General features: G+C 41.1%; 1 protein-coding gene across 4 annotated transcripts in view; it reads right to left on the bottom strand.

Moving 5' to 3' along the window:
• The window catches only part of rgs7a (regulator of G protein signaling 7a), a 50,121-nt gene that overhangs the window by 13,047 nt on the left and 13,216 nt on the right, over window positions 1–23,858 (bottom strand). For all 4 annotated transcript variants that reach the window (XM_030107404.1, XM_030107405.1, XM_030107402.1 and 1 more), the window contains exons 3-4: window positions 6,405–6,501; window positions 3,760–3,810 (exon numbers count right to left, since the gene is read on the bottom strand). In XM_030107404.1, coding sequence (XP_029963264.1) covers window positions 3,760–3,810; window positions 6,405–6,501 — 148 coding nt within the window. The remainder of the gene's footprint in view (window positions 1–3,759; window positions 3,811–6,404; window positions 6,502–23,858) is intronic.

The following is a 23,858-nucleotide window of genomic DNA, read 5'->3' as shown; positions in this document are numbered from 1 at the left end:
AGTGCAAACGTAAGGGCAGCATAATGTATGATGAGGACAAATGAACAGATCAGATTTTTTTTTTTTTTTTTTTTTCCAGCTGACTAAACCTTGGACAGGAATTAGGCAAGCTGTCTCGAAAGGCCGTCTTCTGAGTCCAGGGGGAAAACACCTCGCGATTTTATCAGATTACCAGCTATGTGCCAAAAACACAGCAGTTTGGAGGCCAGCCAAGTGAAGCGTGGGAGTTTTCTTTCAGTCAAGCCTCATCCAAAGACAAGAGTCATCGCCTGAATATTGTTTTTTGCACCTGTTGTGTGATTTCGAGGTGTAACCATCTGCGGAGTGAAGGGGACAAAAAAGTCTTGGATGGTTTTTGACAGACTTTCCAATGCACAAGGAGACAAAGTTAATCGAACATTTTAGATAAAAAAAATGCATTTTGCTGATATGGACTTTGTGTTTTTACGTGTGAAAACACCTCTTATTTGCAGGAGGCACGTTGGAGCCTCGACGTACAGCAAGTAAATACTCGCTGTACCATCTGCTGTCGTCAAGGTTGAAGAAGTAGCGGCTTCAGATGAAAAGCGACTGAACTATGGCAGGGACTGATAAAAGAACACGGTTCCATGAAGAGGCACAGTACCGGCTTTCATACATATTTATACAGGCAGAGCGGCGTACAGAGGGGTGATATCAGGACAACAAAAACATCGGCTGCGCTCCGCCCCGGGAGAGACTCTCCAGTCTGATGAGGAGGAGGTTTAGCGAAGGTTTGAAGGAGAGGACCAAGCGTGATTATGCAGGACTGCATGCACCCTCTCGTGCACGCCGCTCTGATGAGCCACATGTCCTGTCCCGTTTCCCCGTGGCCTGTTCCACACAGCAGATTAGGTGTTCTTTCATATGCACGCGCAGGTTCGCACTCCCCAGCAGCTCCACCGATCGTCTGGTCGGTTGTTTTTTTGTTGTTGTTGACGGTGATGGTGTGGGTCTGATCTGATCTGATCTGACGAATACGACTTGTATTTTTCAAGCACGTCAGTCATTTTGGAAGATTTGATTGATGCTATTTCAGTGTCAATTATACTGAATGATGTGACAACATTGCGACAACAGGTTGTTTTTCATTATAGATTTTCTTAATGCACTATCTAACACTGTATTTTACATTCATCTATCTGTCAGCTAAAATACTTCATCTAATCCATCCATTTATTTGTTAGTATGCTCGCGTTAGTTTGTGGACACATGCTAAAGAAGCTCAGATTATTGACAGGACAGCTTTGTGAGTTTTTGTCAGTGTAATGTGAAAAAAATCTATTTTCATGGTATCTTTTTTTCTGTTGTTTTTCCTCTACTTTTTCCTGTGGGATTGGTGTATTTTGAGATTTTCTCAGCAGGGTTCCCATCATGCTGCGGGCAATTTTAACAGGAGGAGTAACTCAGTAATTTAGCTGTGTGTTATTCATGAGCCCTATTTTTAAACCTGACATTGACATTCTGGTGAATATACACCAAAGTTAGCGTTTCTTCTTTTTCAGTTCTGTTCTATAGTTGACCACAAACTGAGAAAAATGTTTGAGGCAGGATTTTTTTTTTCTTCTATCTGCAAATCAAATGCAAAAATGGAGTGAAAATAGGATTGGGAGACTGTGGAGGCAATCAAACAGGATGATAATGAGTTCATCCAGGCTGCATTACTATATTGTCCATTGCATGTTTTTTTTGCAAGTTAAAACCAAAAAAAAAGAAGAAGGGGGGGGGGAGCTAAATCCCCAGTTAACTTTGATATAAGCTCATCTGCTTTTATATAATAAACTCTGCTATCGTGCTGTGAGCCAAATTAATTGCATTTCACTTTGCTGTGTTTGTCAGCTCCGCCAGGAGATGCTCTGCACTAAAGTCACTTAGTTTTACACAGCACACTGTTTACCACCTCAGGGCAACTGACAGCATGTTTCGTGGCTGTGCTGCACAATAAAAGTGCACCGATAAATAGTCTTGAAGGACATAGAACATCTGCTCGCCGCCACGTTTGCAAACTGTTCATGACTAGAACATTACATGTTTAACCAATCCTGAGATGAACCTCATGAAAAAAAAAAAATAAATAATAATATTCCAACGCAACCCAAGAGAATGTAATTGCTTTGATGAAATTACACAAATGATTTTGGCAGACGACAAAAAAACAAGCATTAAGGAGTTTAGTGCATCATATTTGAGATGTGGGAGAAAGGTGTTGTGGATGTTTTTCTTTATTTGTCTTTCTGGAAATGTCCCCCTGATGGTCGCATCTAAGTGAAAACATCTTTTTTTTTTTACATTTTCATTTCTGAAAAGTTTAATTTAAGTTTTTTTTTGTTTTTGTTTTTTTCTTAATGTAGTTTTCATATAATTCTAGGTGGTTCTATGATTTGTTTTCTGTTTTCATTTCCGTGTTCTCAAGTAAACTGGCCTTTGACCCAGTTGCAGAACGACGGCACCTACAGAATATTACTCGTCTCAGTGTAAGTTGTAATGACGCTGACTTAAAAGTAGCAAACAATTTCAACAATGATTAAAAATTAAAGAAAATAATTAAGGTTTTTGAAAGAATAATGTGTCAACTTAGTTGAGTCAAGGATCTCCCCTCTTAAAGGTGATTTAGCAGCTTCTCATTCCTCTTAAAATTAAACTCATGAAAAAGCTTCACACAAAGGCAGCGCCACGACTCCCACAAACACAAAGGCCTTTATAATATCGACTCGTACTGCTGTCAAACAGACAAAGACAGGTAAACTCCTGCATACAAATGAAACAACGCGCAGAAGAATTGTGAGTTGATGAGTCACAAATATGAGCTGATTGTACAATACCGAGGCGCCCACTGGAGCCCAGTGAAACGTACACCCACACACGTAAACACCACAACATGACACACACACACTGGTCAGAGTTGATTTTCACATTGTTAGCTGAAATTCTTTATCGCCGCCTTTAACGCAAGACAGCGCTCGGTTTTTAACTTTTCTTATTTGTCACAGTTCAGCCAGCCCGGCTCGGAGTCTTTTTATGTGCAATGAGGGGCGAGGCTAATGACTTGGCAGCGCCTTCAAGACGGTCTAGTTTTAGGTTATCAAACCGGAATTAAATAATAATAGTAATGGGGGGGAAAAAAAGCAGGAAAAAAAAAAGAGGAAAGATGAAGGAGAAGAAAGGAAATTGCAGCGCCTGCCTTAGCTTAAGGACACAAAAAGACAGATCAAAGAAAAATGAAAAACTGTAGACTCATACATAGAGAAAGCTAATGGTGCAGAGGTTCCCAAAAGGTTTCTCTTTCTTTCTTTCTTCTTAAAGAAAGCATCTAAAATCGACATCTGATCAACACTTTCCTTCTCATTTAGCTCTGGAAGCCACTGGTAAAGTTGACATACAGTATGGGAGCTGACAGAACAGAGTTTCTTCTTGGGAGTGCAATAGCTTTAATTAACCAGAGACGCTAACCTTCACACCACTCATTTGAAAGGAAATGAAAACGCCAGTTGCATCAGTGCCATAAAGTCAATTAGTCAGATGCTAGCTGTAATTTCAGCTCCACTGTTTGCCTATACTTGTCCACATTTTGTCAGCGTGGCACGATCGCGAGCGTGCCACAATTTAGTTAATAACAGTCATTGAATTGTGGCGAATGTTTGCTAAACCATCTGAATGAGCTGTGCTTCACATCCCCTGTCGCTGAATGCTTGTTGAAAAGTGTTGTTAGCTTAGCCAAATCCAGCTAGATTTGAGATTTACCTTGATCTTCGATGTCCAAATTCTTGATCATCCACTGTACAATATCAGAACCTGAGAGAGGAGAAAGGAAAACAAATATGAATCACCGGCATATCTAATATGTTCACAGTGCGCCCAAACACCTTTTTTGCATATAGATGCAAATGAAAGGGAAAACAATGACGCACTTAACCGCGTCCAGCACTCCTCGTCATCGTTCCTCTTGCCTTACACGATGTAGGTGGGTAATATGCCGTCCACTAGAAAATAATCTTTTTGTCACCCTCTCCAAGCCAACTCTCTCTGGCTGAAAACCATTAATATAAATGACCAGAGCAATACAATGGCATAATGAAGCACACGCTGTGTACCGTAGCAGCGCCGTTTTTATGACTCAGTGCATTAATAAGTCACTTCATCATGTTGTGCGCTGTAAACTGTCAGAAACAAAGAATATATATCTATAAACAGGTTAGAAGATGGCCCCAAGAGAGAGAAAAAGACAGAAAATGTACGTATGGGAACGCTTTTAGAAACAGACTCTGTCACCACCAAAAACAATTTGGAGCAAATTCAAAGGTCCGGACATGACTTGTATATCACTTTCAATATTTTTTTTGCTCAAATGGACATCAGAATTTGTATATGATGGATGTAATTTTGCATCGCCTCTGCCTCCCGAGGATGCAACTGATTCATTTTCACATCTCGGAAAGACAGAGCAGCATCGTGTGCCCCCCAGACATTTTCACACCCCAGCACAACATGTGACTTTGGCACTTTGGCTAAATATATACAGTATTTTCCAAAGCTATTATTACTGTCCATCATACTGACAGGTGAAGGTGTGTTGGAGAGACGAAAGCCACAGAAGGCGGAAGAAAAAAAAGGTGTGGAATGGAGACATGAGGGATTTCATGCAGGCAGTCAAGTCTTACGGCTGTCTCTCTCCATCCGTCAAGCCGCTTTTCTGTCCGTCTGCATTTTGTCTTCTCGGCTGTCTCGCACCGCACCCCCTTTTTCTTTTTTGGCTCCCCCAATAAATCAGATGAGATTTTTCACGGATTAACGTCATTAGAACAACCCCATTTTCACAGTATCAGAGTTGACCCACTTTCTAAGAGTGAGCTTAAATGAGACGTGTAAGGTAATCCTCTAACAAGGCTGTGCGCTGATTTGATTAATATCATGACAGTAGATGGGACTGTGCAGTTGCGTGTGTGTGTGTGTGTGTGTGTTGATGCGAGTGTGTGCATGCTCCATGATGTGACAGTATTGTAAACAGTATGGTCAGCAATAACCGAGTATTAATGTTCACAGTGGTGGCAAACGCTGGATAATTAGCAGCAGCGCAGGGTAACGAGACGCCTCAAAGGGCAGCATTGTCAAGCATGCACAGATGACAATTAATGATTCAACACTGCAGTTATGAAACGCTGTGAAAGTATAAAATTATATAAATGAGATGCATTACATAATATGGCAAAGATCTAGCCTACTAGGACAAACAAAAATCATTTAACAGGAAATTTCGATGACCAGACTTTGTAAATATGTGAAATTATACAATAAACAACAAATGCGTCGCAGAATGTCTGTAGGGAAAAAAACACAGACCGTATGTGCAGCATCAAAGTTACTCTTTTATACGTGACTTGAGTTAATGTTGATCAGCGGATTCATCTCAGCTTGCCATGCCTGAACGGCCTGGACTCCAAACTGGTTTTGAAAAGACACATGCTGACAAGTACTGGTTCTTCTGGCACTGCCGACGGCAAAACTGTGCAGAAAGCAGGTATGTGTCCAATTTGTGTTGGAACGAGCTGTTTCAGAAAGCCCGAGAGTTGAATTCAGTATTTTGGATTCCATTTTTTTTCTTGATTGCACACTTTCCTTGAGCTTTAACTAAGATAGAGGAGAACTCTTCTATTGATAAAAAAAAAAAATCAACTCCTGTTTATAAAACTCCAAAGAAAGTTTATTTTATAGATCATTGACACCCATAGTTGTTAATGTTTAAAAGAAATAGTTAATGGTTATTATTACCTGGCTAGTGTTGAAATAATAGTGGATTTACTTTAATAGTTAAACAACGTCTGTTTAATATACAAGAACTGGATTTATAAAGTAATACACAAAAGCAGTAACAAAAAGAAAACTAAGATTAAATATCAGCTTCCAAACAACAGCAGATGTGTGTTGTAATGTTAGCTGATGATACAGTTAACTTCAGCAATATATTTCATTTTGGTGAAATGACCGATTTTAATCATGATCATTCTGCAGCTCCTCCTCTGGTATACTGTACGTTATATTCACTGAAGGCAAGAAAATGAAGTGTGCGCATGTATGCATGCATGTGTTGGGTGACTAATTTTTGAGGTCAAAGGTTGTTTGAGCTAGAAATATATAAAGGCAGAATGGTTTAGAAATGGATGCATTTCAAGTGTTGGAGTTATAGTATAAGTTTATATCTCAGTGTTGAGGTCATTTTTTTATGTCTCATCCTTCATGTGAAGTAAAAAGTAGACTTATGAAAGGCTTTCTGCTCCTTGCAAAGCATTACTGCAGCATGGGATTTTGTTTTAGTTTCATTGGCAGCACAAAAATTAAATAGCTTCCCCTTCACACTCTGCAACCACGAGAAGAGAAGAGACGAGTCTTACCTGAAAATACACTGGGAATCTTGGTTAGAAAACTTTTCACTGTTCGGATTGGAATGCCATTTTTCTCCTCCTGCATGCGTGCTATTACTTCCTCCATCTGGACAACACAGAGACAGGAGGAAGAAGGAAAAAAAAATGAGCGAGGGAATAAACAAAACACACTGAGCATGAAGTGGGTGAAAAGTGAATGTGTGCGACAGAAAAACGTAGCTGGAAAGGAAGTGGTTAAATTTCTTCCTCTACTTAGACAAATGTCATCGATTTGTGTCATTTGTCACCTGAGATCAGTAGTATATTGAATTCTGTAATAGTGATTTTCAAGATGCCAATGCGAGGTTTCATAGTTATCAATAATGCAATGTTTGTGTTTCAAAGCATCCAAATGTGGCATGACTGAAACCACCCTATGTGTGTTCCTGTGATAACATATGAAAAAGATGTTGATGTTTGTGCGTTAAGCAGTGACTGAGCCACATAATTTGGGCGAAAAAGCTGCAAAGCGGAGCGACACGAGCGGCAGAACAAGCACCCATGCAAACACACAAACGTTTGCACACATGGCCGGGACAGAAATGCACTGGGAGTTGTCTCAAGGGCCTGGCAGGGCAACACAAGGCAACCATGTTTCCAAGAACACACAGAAGGGAGCAAAGCACAGCCCTGATACGCCAGGCGAGTCAGATGCCAGCCTATCTCCCCAAACTCCTCCCTGGGAGTAAAAATATACACATGGAAAATGTGTAGACTGAGTGTCCACAGCCTGGCAACACACTGATAACCTTCGATGCAAACTGGCACATCGTGTCAAAACGCATGCTAGCTCCTTGTTGCCATATATATCAACACTTATCTGCACTGAAAACACATTACTGAAGGTTGGTGGTGGTGGTTCTTTGGAGGTTTCTCTATTCTATCGCGTAAATAACAAGTCAGTTAAATGAGAGTAATGAATTTTACCTTAGTTTGCAGCACATGAAGGCAGATTGACCTGCAGATTCTCAGCAGGGATTGCCTTTGCTTCATTTTTTATAAATACCTCAAGTCATTTTGTCAAATATAATGTTCTAAAATAATGTAGATTTTAGTTTTGTCACGCAGCTATTAATCAACTCCCAAACACAGTTATTGGCCTTTCTCCAGCTGTCAATCATACCAATGCTTCTTGACACTTAAATTCAGCTCTTTTTTCAACTATTCAAATATTTGAATACTTTTGGCAATACATTTCTTTTATTCCAATGCAACATTGAGCAAAAAACAATTCAAGCGAGATGATTTGTTTCATTCTCAGTTTTCGGAGACTGCGTTCCCATATTGTTCCATGTGTCCCAGTTCCTTTCATTCCTTTTGGCATTCTTGTCTCACGTCTTGTTAATCCCCGTGTGTTTCCTGTTGTATTTAGAGCGCTGCTGTCTTGTCGTGTTTCTGTGAACTTCATTTCCTCTGGTCTGATTAGAGAATTTCCATTCAGACTCTGACTGATGGCCTCATGTCACACCTGTGCGCCACGTCGTGTCTCCTGCATCTGGAGTGACTTTTATTCTAAGTCTGTGCTGCTATCGCTGTCAGTCTGCTGGAGAACTCTCTCTCTCTCTCTCTCTCTCTCTCTCTCTCTCTCTCTCTCTCTCTCTCTCTCTCTCTTTCTGTCAACATTTTTGATTAGTCTTGCGAGTATCCAAGAGTTCCCCTCCATGAATCTCTGACATGGTTGTGAATTTGATTATTGAGGATTTGGGTTATACAATCATATTTTTGTAACCTCAGAAATGTAGTTCATGGTGCATGGAGTTCATGATGCAACTGTAGGTAAGGCAAAATAGAGAGGAAAAGAAGACTTCTGAAGTCTTTGAATAGTTTGCCCATAAACTTGAACCCCTGAAACTGTTCAAATGACAAAGTAGGCAACACTGTGCATTTTTTTAAAGAGTCAATAAGCAATGCAACTTAACCTTTATTGATATTAAATGAAATTTTATGGTAAATATTGTATTGATTAGGTCAGTCTATTCAATAATACTTGTCACAATTAAACTGTTTTGCTCAGATCAGTTTTTAGAAAGTATGTTTTTCTGGATTGCTGTTTTAAAAATTGCTTTGAAATTGTTCATTGTGCTATTAGACTTCACCAAAAATATAACAAAATCACTCACTTATTTATGATAGGAAGTGTTACTTTCCCACAGGTCACTTGGACTTATTTATTTTCTTGTTATATCCATATTTTATATGACATACTCATGCATATGATGCATCAAGGAATGGCAACGCATTCTAACTGTACGGTCATTTTCATCTCATCACAATTAAGGTTTAATGGGGGTGAAAATGAATTTTGTGTCCATACCGGTAGGAACGGAGTAGCTTTGATGAGGAGAAAGCCGGGTTTGATATGTAAATGTGTAACCGTTCTGGTTTGGCAGGTCATGAGCCAGTAAAGTAATATAAAGTTGCAATGAAAGCTTGTAGCTGGTCAAATACCCTGCAGCAGAAAATCACCCCAGCTCATGTTTTTGGAGCCTAATTGACATTGATGGACCAACGGCAATGAGCTGAAGAGCTGCAGAGAAATAAAATGAAAGGAGAAAAAATGTCAAAAATATGAATTTTCAGATCATTTCAGTCTGTTCGGTTAATCCTTTTTTTTTTTTTTTTTCCCACAGATGTACTGCATGAGGCAGCACAGCAGATCTGACAAATGCTTTCTTGATTATTCACCAGTCTGAATCACCACCTGTAGCAAAATAAAATTAGAGTTTGGAAAACAGCTGAAATATCTCACTGAAATATTAAGATCTAAGCTGAAAAATCTGTCCCAGCAGCTTCTGGCAGTGCTCGATTTTCTGCCATTTATTGATGGATTTTCCTATTAACACATGTCAGTGATGATGGGATTGTTCCAGAGAAAACCCCCACTAACATGGAAGTCACGGCAATGTCTCCAAATGCAGCGGAATCCGAAAGAGTAGCACGGCAGAATTGATCTAGAATGAGCCACATCGCTCATTTATAAAGCAGTGGTGTCAAAGCCATTTCACTTCAGGGGCAACATATATACCAAATTTAATCATTGAACCACTTTTTTCAAAAATCTATAATAATCTTTGGCCCTTTTTAAGGCTAAATTTTTTAATTATCTGCTGTACAAATCACATCCCTCTGATTCTGAGTTATGTGTTAACTCCTTCTGTTAGTTTGTTCTACTTGTTTCGATAGTTGTTTTCATTTTCATGACAGTAATGTTTATTGATCGGGAAGATAAGCCCCTTGGGCTTCTTTAGTCTCCTGCACAGTCAGGTTTTATTTCTTTTCTCAATTTCTTTAATTCTGTGATATTTCCGTGTGTTGTACAAATGAAGACAATAAACATAATAATAATAATAATAATGCATTTCTGTTTATTCGTATTTATCTCTGGGCCACATTTTGCCAAAACTGCTCAGTTTCAGAAAGGGAAAATCTGAAATTCTTGGAAATATTTTCATGTTACCCTCACAATATGGATGATGACCATAACCTGTTACCTAAATGTGATAGAAATACATTTTTTTTTCTTCAGAACAAGTGTTGTGTTTTAGATGGAAATTCATTTGATGATATTATATAACACTCGCTTGCCAAGCTGTAGTATCTAAAATTGTCTCGCAAGGCAACAAAAAAAAAAAGAAAGGAAAACAATCTTTTCTTAATTTCCTCAGTGTTGATCCTTTCCATTAAAAACATTTTCCCTTTAAACTGGTCGTGATTGTGTTTCGGTCGCCGTTTTTGAACGCGTGTGTCACACAACGCCAACGTTCCACAGATCTGTCTCACCGTCTCTCTTTCTGGGGACTGTGAGACGCAGAGCAAACAAGGACAACAGCAACAGTGATCAATACTTCACACATGCTCTCCTAACTCTCCCTCACCGCCTACACACGGTGAAATGCCACCAGCGTGAATATTCAGGATCTGAAGCTCTTGAAGTCGGGATGCTCTCTGGCTTCACGTTGTGAGGCAGAGCGGAGAGTCGCTTCCCACAAGAGAGGCGAGAGTCTCTCGCTCTCTCTCGCTCTCTCTCTCCTTCTTTTACTGTCCCCCACCCATCCACCCACCCAGAGCTGTCTGACTGTGTCTCTGCAGCCTCTTAACAGATAAGAGTGAGTGTTTTGGCTGCACAGTGTGAATCATTGAATAATGATGGCACAGGACCTGGTACATATGAAGTGACTAACAAAAGCTCCGGATATAAGCACACACTGAGCTCAGCGCACGGCATCAGGCACTTCAAAGACCATCACTGAGGGCACTCAGGGTGCAATCAGAATGTTCTGAAGCACCATTTGGAGCGAAAAAACATTTGAAACTAGGTTTGTAAATCAATGCTGCCCCCTTAGATATCTTTTTAGCCACTGCTAAGTGCACCAAGTCCACTTATTTGATGGGCTGTTTCTCAGAAAAGTGAGTCGATAAAAGGATTAGTTATTAGAAAGGGTTTCTATTGTGAGCACAGCAGAAGGTGGGATGCTTTTAGGAATGAATTCAGCAGTGGGGGAGGGGGTTTAGGGCGTTTTGGGGAAAAGTTTATTCGGGGGTGACCTTTATTAGCCTCAACTGTGAGAAAGAAAGGCGCGCAGAGCTCAAGGTGCTGCGCTCTCACTGTGGTGATAATGCTGGACGGTTCACACCTCATTTTCTGCAGTTACACTTGTTCTAGTATTTGGATTAACTTTCTTTGAACATGCTGGGTTTTTTTTAAGAGCTATGCAGATATATATGAGGCTGAGTTCAAGCAGCTGCTTTTAGCTGCAGGAGCATGTGGCTTCAGTAATGATGGACGTCTCTGTGGTCGAACTGAGGCAGGTGAATCAGCTGCCCGAGGCCCCTCCACTGGATATCACTGTAAACAACTATGACCTTGACGTGGAGGTGAGATCCACAAGCCCGGCTTTAAAGGAATCATTTTCTCTGAGACCTTTAGCAGAAAACTTGTGTGAATTGGTTTCCATCTCCACAAACGATTACTTTTTCATCTCCAGTGGTGACCTAGATTCAGCCGACGGAAAGAAACCTCTCAACTTGATTTTCAAATGACCTTAATTAGAATATAGTTCCCCACCAAAGCAGTGAATCTTTTAAACAAGCTTCTATTTATTAGAGACCGAGGAAGCCACAAAGATGCATTTTTAATAGGAAGAGCGGAGCGACGGCTCACATTACCAAAATGTGTTTTGAAGGCGCACTTGAGCTGCCGATAAGCTGCAAAGGTGCACTTCATCAAAAGCAGCTTGTCTTGTCATTCAGCGGGAACTCTCTGCGCAGATGTAAAAATCCCCCGAACTGTGTTGTTGCGGAGGAAATTAAAAAGCTCCTCTTTTTTTTCCCCCTAGTCCTTCTCCTCTCTCTGCCCCCCCACCCCCCCCCCCCCCCCCCACCCCCCACCATGTTAGTCTCGCTCGCTGCGCTGCGACGGGTGAACGCCGCCGTTTCAGACGTATGGGGTGAACGGTGTTACCTTGACAGTGTTATCTGAGGACAAACGTGTCTACATGGGGGGAAAACAAATATTCTACCCAAGTCTGCATTGCACAAATACTCACTCGCGCATCACAAATGATCACACGTATCTAGTCGTGCACACAGGCAGACACACACACACACACACACACACACACACACACACACACGCAGCTTATATCAGTCACATTGCAAGAGCATATGCGCATACACACACACACACACAGTTTTGAGACACTCACGCACTTGTTATGAAAGCTTATGAACCCAGAAGGTGGGATTACGATATTTTAAAATGCACAACATCAAAATAGGTGAGCAACCCAGTTAAAGTCTGGCTGCCTGAGGCGGAGGGAGAGCAGCCCGAACCGAACCTGTGGCTATAAAGCATGACAGCTCTACCAGATAAAACAGTCTTTGCAGTTGGTTGATCTCATTTCCTTCTGAACTGCAGTCCTTGGCTGCGTGAATCAGGCGGAGCCTGTGGCGAAGGCTGAGCGATAAAAATTTCTAGTTTTTCACCCCAAAAAAAAAAGCTGCAGTGATTTACAAGTCTGACAAGCAAGTACAAGATCCAAGGTCAATAGCTGCATTATTAGACTCATTAATCAAGAGCAAATTCACTGTTTGGCAGTTTTTATTTGGTGTTATTTCTTAACAAGATCAATGTTAATAAAAGAAAAGAAAAACTCACAAAAGCCTTTACTAAAGCTTCATAAAATCCCACTGTAATTATATGTCCCCACAAATTAAAACACACAACTCTTTTGGACAGGCTGGTGCATTTGCATATTGAGCAAATCCAAAAAACACAATGTTCTTCATGCTACACTGCCAGTATAAAGGAGAGCTTACAATGCACGCAAGGCATTCTGGTAATTACTCCTTAAAGGACCATACTTTCAAAGCACCTTTTTGACTTTCACAAACAACAGCGATTAAGAGCAATGGCAGAATTCCCATGTCAATGTTGAAAGGGACAAAAAAACAAACATGGAGGCCGCTTCCAAGCTTTAAAATAGTATTGCTATGTGTGCAATAGTACAAATCATAAAGTATTCTCTAATTATGTTTTTGGGAGACCTCTTCCCCACATCTCCCCTGTGATTGCTTTGTTAATGCAGTAAACACAATTTGGAAACATAATCCCCGGACTAACCGGCCACGGTTTCTCTTACATGAACAAAATGTTGTTAGCAGTTGCTGGCGGAGCACAAACAAACTTAGTCAGACACTTCAGGCTGCAGAGGCGCAAGCGCTTCCCCGCCCGAGCGTTCAAAATACAATTACCCTGCAGATAGGTTAGGGAAGTTATTGAGCTCATGCTGACAAGGTTGCTGAATAGATGCCATGAATCTTAAGCCTCTGAGGTTACCATACGAGTTACCACAGCAACACGGTCTGGGACCACTATCGCAAGGACATCTTTGGCAGCTCGCCATCACTCATTCATGAGAAAGAGAGAGCGACATTGGTAGTGGGGGTGGTGTGGAGTGTAAGCAAAGGGCAGCACATTTAATGTTTGCAATTCTATTATATTAATACTTATTTTATTGATACCTTTGTTTTATCACTACACTGCACTGGAAGTTGTCCACCTATATGTTGCAACAGTCTATTTCTGTTTCCTTTTTTTTTGTGACCACCATTTGTGTGCTCAGGACACTGTAAAAAAATTGTAATACTGAATAATGTTAACTATCAGAAACTCTGAGATTTACAGTGAAAAAGGCCTAAAATCAAATGAGAGAAAAGCAAGACGACAAAAAATAGTAGTTGTCTCTTATCCTTAACACCAGATGCTCGTGTTGTTTTTGTAGCATCCTGATGCCTGATCCAACCCATTTTAGATCAATTGCTCAGCTCCAATTTTGGCTTTTATCCCCTTGCCTATTTTGCATTTTTATTGTCCTTTTCGCATTTTCCGCATTATTGAAACCCCTCAATGCTCGCAGGTCCCTGATGACGGGTGATCGGGGATCTCAGATGGAGGACGGACAGCAGTCTGCCTCACAGCAGGGCCAGGATCACATAACGTGAGAAACAGATGCCCAGGTGAGAGCGCTGCCTGTAGTGAAAGTAATTATTTCATCCGAGCTGATGGTTTATTAATGCTCTGTGTGAGGCAGATCCTGAAAACCAGTGATTAGCCAGTTAACAACATCTGCAGCTCGGTGCTTGATCGGCCTTGCTTTGGGTGCATTCATCAATACAGTTCTGTCTCTCTGCACATGATCAGGCTCCATTGAGCCGTCAGTCAATTGGGAGCATCTGTTTCTTGGGATGTCGCTCCGCCGTTTCACACTTCTGGATGTTCTCTCACTCTGCACATTTGTTCCCTCCGTTGCCTTTCTTCTTCATTTCATACGTCAACAGCAATAACATCACGTCCGAGAGCGCCGCCACGCCATAAAGAAACCCGAGGACACAAAGTGCTCCGTTGCCGTTTGCCGCTCTTGTCTTTATCTTTCCAACAAACTGCAAAGATCTATGAATTTTTTAGCTGGGAATTATTCCTCGCCGATGCGTCCTGCTTCTCTCTTCACTCCTAATATCATTAACGTGTTTCATAATGTACCAGTTGGTGGTGCACTGCGTTGTCTGTTATTTCCAGAATGAAAAACCCGATGGTGCTCGTGCTCACAGCAGCACCATTATCATGTATTATCATACGCTTGCGCTGATGGATGGGTGGGGGGGCTTTTACTACATTCTTTGATTTATTTGGACGTTGTCAACCATGATGCCTTGAATGCCCCGTGAGGTGGGACTGAAAGCCTTTTAATGGCTTGATCTGATTTGGTGTGATTTGCTAATGGATGAAAGTGAAACAGATGTGTGCAGACAAACAAATAGGTCTTTGATTTCCCATGTTTTATTGACTTAAGGTTACATGACTGATGTGTTGTGTTGATTTCAGTGTGCTTCATTTTTTGTCATTGTTCTAAGCACCATTTGTCAGACAAAGGACGTATAAAGGAATAATCAATGTGAATAATTCATGATATGACTCAGTGAATTGAACTGAATCAAATCGGGAATCAAAGTGAATTCTGGGTCGTGGCATGCTGGTGAGAGTGCCCTGGAGAGTTTTCCTGTAAACAAACAGAAGCTTTGAACGTTCGGCTTCGCTGTGTGTTCATTTGAACTCCGTCAGAACACCTGTAAAGTGGGTTTCTGTCAGAATTTCCATTCTATTGTTGTTTCCAGCCACTTTTGCTTGTTTCTGTCTTTGATTTTCCGAGTATACATTCACATGTTGTCTCCATCAACATGAAAGCATCAGAACACTGCCAGTAAGTCCCAAGGAAAGGAAAAACGGACCAATGGCTTGCTAAAAATATACTTAAACAGATCTCTTCTATAAAATATAAACATTTTCTCTAAGGTGCAATTAATGCTGCTTTAAAAAATTGCCTGCAGTGCACAGAAACAGAAAAACTATTATTAGTTTCATGTAATACACCGAGGTCGCCTTTTTCAGTCAATTTGTGACGTGGTTCATGATCCCAGTGTCACAGCGTCCTTTTTCTCGCCTCCCACGTCGTTTTGACATCAGAATTTGTGAGGCTGTCTGTCAGTCCCTTTAACTTTAATAACGAAGAATCCCACACACCCACACACTTCTCACCGCACATTTATAGGTGTGTTAAAAGCTTGTGTGTTTCATTTTTCACTTTTCACACGCTTCCCTCTGTTCTTAGCACGTTTGAATTCCAAAACGGTCAAATGTTGCTGCCTTTATTGTTGATTTGAAAGGCCGCTTGGACAGCGGAAAGAAAAGCTATTACAGGGTGAGAGGGGTTGTTTCATTTACAGAGAGATTCTCTGAGGACACTGGTGCTTTAAGTTCTGCACAAAGAAGAAATAACAGCGACAAATATTGCAGTATTTGCTTAGTAAAGTCACACAGACATTTCCACATCAGGCAGTGGGAAATGAGGTTGTGTGACACTGCAGGATGAATCTGCTCTCACCGGTTTGTCTCATCAGGTGTGTTAATTTTGTTTATGTTATACATGAGTTGCGGTTCATGTTAAATCTTCCATTTTAAGTAAAAATGTGTCATTTTTAATCCTGTCATGTGCTTCATTTTATTTAGTACTTAAATAAAGTCTTTGCCCCTCATTTCAGATCCTGTTGGTTTCATCAGTTCTCCTCTGTAAATAGTCCTTATCTTCCTTTATCTTGTTTCTTGTTCTATAAGATTGTGTCTTCACGTTCAAGGTTGCAATGTTTTGTTTTGTTTTGTTTTTTTTAAAGCCTGACAGAATTTTTGACCTTGAGAGCACTTTTTTTTGCTGAATTCTGTTCCAAGTAAATTGCTTCGATTTCTGAATCGTGCATCTGTGTCCACAAGGTCTGTGTGTGAGGTCGTTGCACTGTTTCAGGAATTACCACAAGTTTGCACAACTTAGTGAAGTTTTCCTCAAGTCCGAACTCTAAATCACAAATGGGTTTTCATCAAATCTTTTAGTAAATGTTAAAAAAAGTTTTGATGACTAGTTGCTTTCACTGTTACAACAGCAATCAGTCATTTTAATAGGAAGTAAATGAAATACAGTTGTATCATCATATACTTACAAAGGCCCCACCGTTTCTGTTTTGAAATCTCAGCTGAGACAAAGGCGATCCACAGCTCATTTTTCTCTTTCCAGACGGTCTTGCTGTTGTGTCAAACCTCTTCACCTCACTAATAATTAATTTCTAACATCCCAGTGAGGGCATTCATGATTTTTTTATTATTTGATTCATGTGGTTTGCTTGCATTTCTTACTCTTAAGCCTCCTGCCGAGTCTGATCGGCGCACTGCAGTCTTATATGTTTACTGCCTGCAACACTGTGCGACGGGGATTTCATAAACTTACGAGGTTGACGGGCACAATGCCGCTCTGCTCTGAATCGGATATGAAAAACTGCTTTGTTATATTTCAGTGAGCAGAAAAACATTGTCCTGTATGGCATCTATGTACGCTGCAGGTCACTGCAGGAAATCAATAAATGAAAGGAGCCTTTATGCCGGCTGCATATTGAGGAAAATGGAGAATTTGGACACGGTGCAGCGTTTTAGTGAACCTGGAAACTGTTGTTGTGGTGCAGCAGCGGTGTCACGACTGTCACCTCACTACATCACGCAGTGTGACCGCTGCTACAAGCTAACAAACAGCAGAAGCAGCCGCAGTGTTGTGAAGTCAGGCAGAGTTTTCTGACACTCAAAAGATCATCTCAGGCTTTCTGTAGTCGCTTGACCATGGCGACTGTCCAAGAACCCCTATATCTGTACGATAAGACCACAGAGAGATATTGACACGATTCTATCTTCTGCAGGTGTGAACACTTTTTCTTTTCTTTTTTTAAACCTAATTCACTGTTTTGCGGCTCACGCCTGCTCAGTGTGTGTGTTCCTCGCACTTACTGTGAGCAAAGGTGCTCATATTTCAACACTGTCTTCTGTGTCTGTCCTCTCTCTCGTGAAACCGTCATATAAATTCAATTTGCGCTCACCTCCACTTCTTCTTATCTGTTTCTTTTCAGGCTGACAATAGAAGCAAATAGCAGGAGTGTTTCACCACACCGAGCAAAGTGGAAAATAACTGCAGAGTGCTTCTAATTTTGTATTTCTAACTGTATTACTTTCTCTTCCTTAAATGATCGCTTCTCATAATCTAAGGTTTTTTTGCTATTAATCTGAGGAGGAAAGCAATAAAGCACAAGACCTTTATTTCTGTGCTCAAGTACTATATTTATGTGAATAGAATCCAGAGATTCAAACAAAAGATTTGTAGGTAGATTTCCATCTACAGTACAAAAGCCTGTATTTGAGATGAACTGTTGAATATAATTGGCTGTAATTCTGAATGTGAATGTGTTTCTGTCTCAGTTTTCCCTGTGATGAGCGGGTGACCTGTCCTCGAAGTTGGATAACGCAATTTAAAAATAAATTAAAAAAAAGGCTGGATGGATGAGTTTTTCAGTCCACCGTCAAGTTATCCTGAATGCGTCAGTGACGGATATAAAAAGACAAAAACTATATAAAAGACAGGTCACACACAAGCGAACTGGACCGCGCTGACGAGCTAAAAATGTCACGTCTGTGACGGGGAGAAGTGGCAGCTGCGTGACTGAATGTGAACCAGATAGTAATGAAGAAAGAAAAGTCTCAGAGCAGCAAAGATATTCCCCGTCCGTGGCCTTATTTAAGAGAACTGTTTGAAGTTGTTATAGAACAAGAACAGAAAAGGCTGACAGAAATGTCCTTCAAAGGGCTACTTTCTACTTTGATAGTTTGAGTACATTTCTGAGCCTTTACACTTTGATTCACATATGGACCTCTAATCAATAATTCAGCTTTTAACCATTTTTAGCATCTGTACATTAACCAAATTGAGAAGCGCTCTCTGCCTGCTCTCCTGATGACAATAATGTCTCATCGCAAAGCATCTCCAGGAAAGCTTATTGTCTATTGTACTGCATTACGTCTTTATTGTTTCCTCCTGTCTGTAAAAGGCAGATAAACAAATTGGTAAAACGTTCCTGTGCGAACAGCAGAGAAAGTCATTGCTGTTTTGTCTGTAGGTTTGATGGACAGACGGCACCGTCACTACTTCAGCGCCAGTGCTTTCCAGATGGCTGCCGGCAGATACCTGCATCCACCGTGTCCCTCCAGCACAGTATATTCATCAACTTCTACAGCCTTTTACACAACTGGCGGCCTGGACGCCCACCCCCCACCCCCACCCCACCAAAACGTCCCCCGAGATTCACCCTCCCTGGCGAATGGCTGCAGAAGAATGTTCAATATTTCCCCTGACTCCTCAACATCTCCCTCCCCAAGGGACGACCAAAAAAGAGGCGAGCTTTGAATCATGGATGAGAGGTACTCGGCCAGCGAGGCCCGCTTCCTGAAAAAGAAAAGAAAAGCTAAAAAAAAAAAACACCGGCATTTGTCCTCGTTTGACATTGCTGCGGTTAATGCAATCCTTGCTCCAAATTTGCCAGCCAGTATGTTCCTGCCATCTCAGGCTTTATGCAACCCCAGCACATTTTACAGTATTGTGCAATTCCCAAAGGGTGGTTGTATAGTCTAATGTTCCACTGCACATTAAAGCTGCATTAACTTTTAATTCCATCATCATTGCAGCTGGCTCACGTCAAATATAACAAACCTTTTAGCCTGGCATCAAACAATCCAAAAGTTATAACCCTGGCAGTGCCTACGCTACCTTGGCACGGAGTTGCAGTTCAGATCAAAAGCAGCTGTTTTCTTTCTTTTTATTGTTGTGTGATTAATGAAAGCTACAGTGTTGTACATACTTTTTGACATGTGTTTCTCACTGTATTATAATCTGCAAACAGCTTTGTTTTAGTCCGATACCTGAACACTGTGCTGATTACATGAAAATATATTCCAACATCATAAAAGCAGCCTCAAAAAGTCACTGTGGACACATTTTCATTTGCATTAAAGTGCCACAGAATCAATATAGCTGTCATAATATCACCTGACTCTGCTCTCCTGTTGAGCGTTTCGTCTCGCTCAGCTTTACTTTGACTGCCTCCATAAGTACTGGTTTGGCTCAGTCTTTCTTTCAAGGCTCAATCACCTGTCGCGTGTAGGAGAAATAAAAAAAATAAAAGCAGGGGAGACAAAGGTGCTGACTTGCATCCTGGAGCAGTTTGCAGGTAATGAGCCAGATATTTACCCCGGCAGATAAGAGACGAAGCTAAAATCAGAATTTCATGAGTTAAGCGGACAGAAACGCGACCTCACAGAAATGTTAATGTTTCTCTCCGTGCCCCCGATGTGAAAATTGGTGAGCAATTTCTGAGACTGCAATAATGCTGCACTCTAGTGTTGTGTTTATTCTTGTTTTATTGACAATAAGAAAGGAAAAACCGACGCAGTGTATTAGTTCACATGTTTTACTGCCTGTACCCCTTTTAAAAGCATTTAACCCTGCGCATCTTATTTTTTCGGTGGCATTGGAGTAATTTCAGTGTTCGGCAGGAGCAACAATAAGAGTCAGGAAAAGGCGACGCTGCCTGTACTTTTATTTGCTGATGAATACAAAAAGTAATAATTTGCTTTTCTGACATAATGCTTATTCAGGGTTTCGAATCCCACGCTTACACACTCATTTGTCCTGCATTACTTTGCTTTTTTTTCTTTATTGTTTGCAATAATCTCACATCAGTTTTGAGATCTCATACTTAGAGCTTGACCTTCTTCACTCTTCCATCTGCTGTTTGCTCTACCGTTTTCTGACTGCTTATCTCTGAAGCTGCGATGATCTACTGTTCTATCCATCTATCATACACTGTATCATTCTCTCTCTTTCTCTCTCTCGCTCTCTCGCTCTCTCTCTCTCATCTTCTTGGTGGGCGGGCAGTGGGCGCGATGACTAAGCCAAGGTTAGCCATGTGCTAGAACATAATCCACTGAAAGCTCATATCCCTTCTGCCCACCTACCATGATTTCATCACTCGAACAGCATGTTATCATAAATTAGGGGATAAAGGAAGACCAAAACGGCATGACTTTCAGATGCGTTGTGCAGAAAGTTCTCTAGAATTCACCCCGACAGTTCACTTGATGCTGCCAAAGACGATCCAGGCAAGCTCATACACGCCTCAAAAAGCAGTGATCACACATACGGGCGACTACATAGACTCATTTTTAATTTGATAAACAGCCTGCAAAAGGTCACGCTGGGATTTTTCTGCACTTATTTGTGATTAGTAATCAGCGGTTGTTGACACTAAGGGGATCTGCACTTAGAACATTTATTAATCAAACTTTTATTTTTGATGATTAAACTGTGCAGCCTGGCCATGGAAACCCTGCGGTGATAAATGAAATCATCCCTATAGTTAATCTTTCATCAGGGCGAGCCTGTTAGCAGTGTCCAAACCGTCTGACATTACACTTGAAGAGTCTTATCATTGGGCACCGGCGAGTTTGTTTATGTAGACTGAGCAGAGAAACGAGGAAGAAGTGAAAAAGGATGAGAGGAAAACAGAGAAGGAGAAACAGGAGAGGGAGGCTGGGTATGGAAACAGAGAGGCGCTGGGAATAGAAAAGAAAGAAGGATGCTGTCTATTTTTAGGTCCAGAAAACATGAAGAGAGGGGGGCCTCGCTCCTTTCCTCCTCCCTTTCGCATCCCCTTATTTCCCACATTCCTCCTTGGCACGTGCAACAGACACTCAGGACGGCTGTATGTGCCCCGAATACCAATAAGAGAGAAGCAGCTGGATACTGGCAGGCTGACATTCTTCTGCCTTCTCCTGTCTGCAGAGCGGTGACAAGACAAGGACTGGGTGTCTGACAGGACACGTACACATGCACACTTCAGAGGACACGCTAAGCAGGGGAGACAATAAAGCGATAAGGGCAGACTGCCTGACGCAAGAGACACTTGAACCGCGGAGCAATGAAGATGATGGACGATAGGCTTTGCTGAACCTTTCAGACATTTAGAGGGAGAATCCGACTGCCATCAGCCAGAAAACATTTTTGTTTTAATTTCCGAGATAGGCATGGAAATGTGCAAGAACTCTCTGAATTAAAATGGATCGTAACTTCCTCACTGATAGTTTGGATTTGGCGCTGCAGTAGTGTGAAACCTTTGTCCTTAGCACAATTTTAAGAATTTATACTTCACAAATGAGCTCACTGGAAAAATAAATTGCCTCAACTCATAGATTCATGCCGGATGGTTTCATTAATATCGAATCTTGACACCCTCGCCCCGACATATCCTCTCTCACTTGCTGCAATACCATCTCCTCCTCGCAGCTCTGCTGACACAAGCAAGGAAATATCAACTAATCAAATCAGTCTGCCGCGAAGAATGGAGACACACTTCCCACCATGTTCAAATACTGTAAAACCCGACCTTGTCTCTCTTCTCTCCGCTCAAGGTTAGACAACAAACGTTATCTTTTTGTCCAGCACAGGTCTCTTATGAGCATGTATATTGTCCGGTTGCGATGGGGCTTTATTGGGAGATGAGGAACACTGTTAACAACGTCAAGCTGGATTTATAGGCAGAGCACAGAGCACATGGACAATCTGATACACAGCCTGTTCTAGATACCAGGGGTGGTCCTTCCTTATCAAGTAAAAGTAGAGATAACACAGTAAAAGAACGGGAAATTACTTGAAATGGTGATTTATTATTAGCAAATGAAGTTTGTGCTCTGCTGGATTCAATAACTGTAGTTTCTGTATGTTGAATCTAAAACAGTCTCAATAAAATATGTGTGTGTGTGTGTCCACATGCTGATGATGACGCATGTAGCCTACAGTCATAATGCTGGCAATACACATAAAATGTATGCCTTGTGAAACTGGTGGCAGATATATGAGGTATGGCACAGTTGCGATATTAAACAATATGTTCAGAAATAGAATTTACGCAGCAAAATTACTGCACTTCATGAAAGGCACTCAGTTACTGCCACAGATAGCTTGTTGCCCTTTTATTCTTGTAGTGGTGAGTTTATAAAAAAAAAAAATGCTGGATGAAAAGGTTTTTCATGAGCTTGTGCGCACTCACATGCACAGACCAACTTCGAAACGCAGAAACGAGCACATACATGCATAAACACTCGTGTCCCGTCACTTTGCCAGCCAGGAGTGTGCCGGAAACGTTATTGAAGTGTTTGAGACGATAACATTTGACAAACTGCTTATGTGGTTGTCATGGGGATCCAATCAGAACAGCCGCCGCCGACTGTAGCAGAAACAAAACAGCGGGCAGGAGAAAGCGCCGCCGCGCCGCACAGCGCTGTCCGCAGGAATGCCGTGTAGCAATTAGCAGATGGGAGGCTAATATGAGGCACGACAAAGAACCAGGAAGCATCAGATAATTGTTACGAATTTCAAGTTAAAGTTACACGTTGGCTTTGCCTTTGGAAATGAGTAGAATTCTCTGCAAGAAAAGCTTAAAAGGTAGCTTCAATACATAATAAAACTGATGGGCTTGCTTTTTTATTTTGGAGAACTGGGTTGCTATTGTTTGCTTCCTTGCAAAAAAGTTTAAAAAGTTAGACAACAAGCATTGCGCAGGATGATTAAAAAAAAGACTACTTTTGCAAATGTTTTATCATGAGCTAAATTATCAACACATATAGATTACTGATGTATGAAACTCTACATGCATTTATAATCTCTTTCTAATGCATCCAATGCTGTATTTCAGGCTATTACAGTATCTATATATATACTATATATATGTATATTTCTGCAGACCAGCATTATCTCTGCTATACAGCCAGTGTCACTCAAATCAGTTCATATCACAGCCTGAGATATTTTGAAAACTGTATATTATTAGGCATTCCCACACCCCAATAGCTGTAATTAATCATCTTCTTTACATAGCTGCCTGAACAAGCAAGACATACTTTGAATTCATTTAATGAGGCCAATTTTCTTCCACCCAGATCCTAATTTACCTCCCAATGTTTTACAGCTGACATAATTATTTGACGAGCACCTCAAAGTATTACAGTATAGTGAAGTAGTTCAGACGGTTAAGTACACTACCAGCAAGTTGAGTTAATTAAACCGCACATTTTTAATTAAACATTATCGCTCACCTCTTGTATTTAAATCTAACATTACTCACCTTGATGGGTGATGTTATTCATGGTTGTTTTAATTAACTGATTAAGAAACAGCGTTTATTGAAACAAAGGGACACTATTTTTGGAGATGTTGTTTTTGCTCCGCTTTAGCAGTGAAGGATAAGAAAAAAAAAGAGAGAAAGCGGCAGCAGGTTGAGTCAAGATGGCGCCTGAGGTTTACAGACTAGGCTGTGTTGTGGATGGCTGTGCTTGCTAAGCTGAACTAATGGTGTGAAGCTGTGAGTCTCAGTAGGTTGCAGGTGGAAAGCCGCTCAGCACACCACAGCCCGCGAGCCCGGGGAGAGCTCGCATCGGATGTTCTCGGCTTC

This window comes from Salarias fasciatus, chromosome 13 (genome assembly GCF_902148845.1).
Source record: "Salarias fasciatus chromosome 13, fSalaFa1.1, whole genome shotgun sequence".
In the NCBI taxonomy this organism is placed as follows: domain Eukaryota; kingdom Metazoa; phylum Chordata; class Actinopteri; order Blenniiformes; family Blenniidae; genus Salarias; species Salarias fasciatus.
This window is presented reverse-complemented; position numbering and strand designations above follow the sequence as displayed.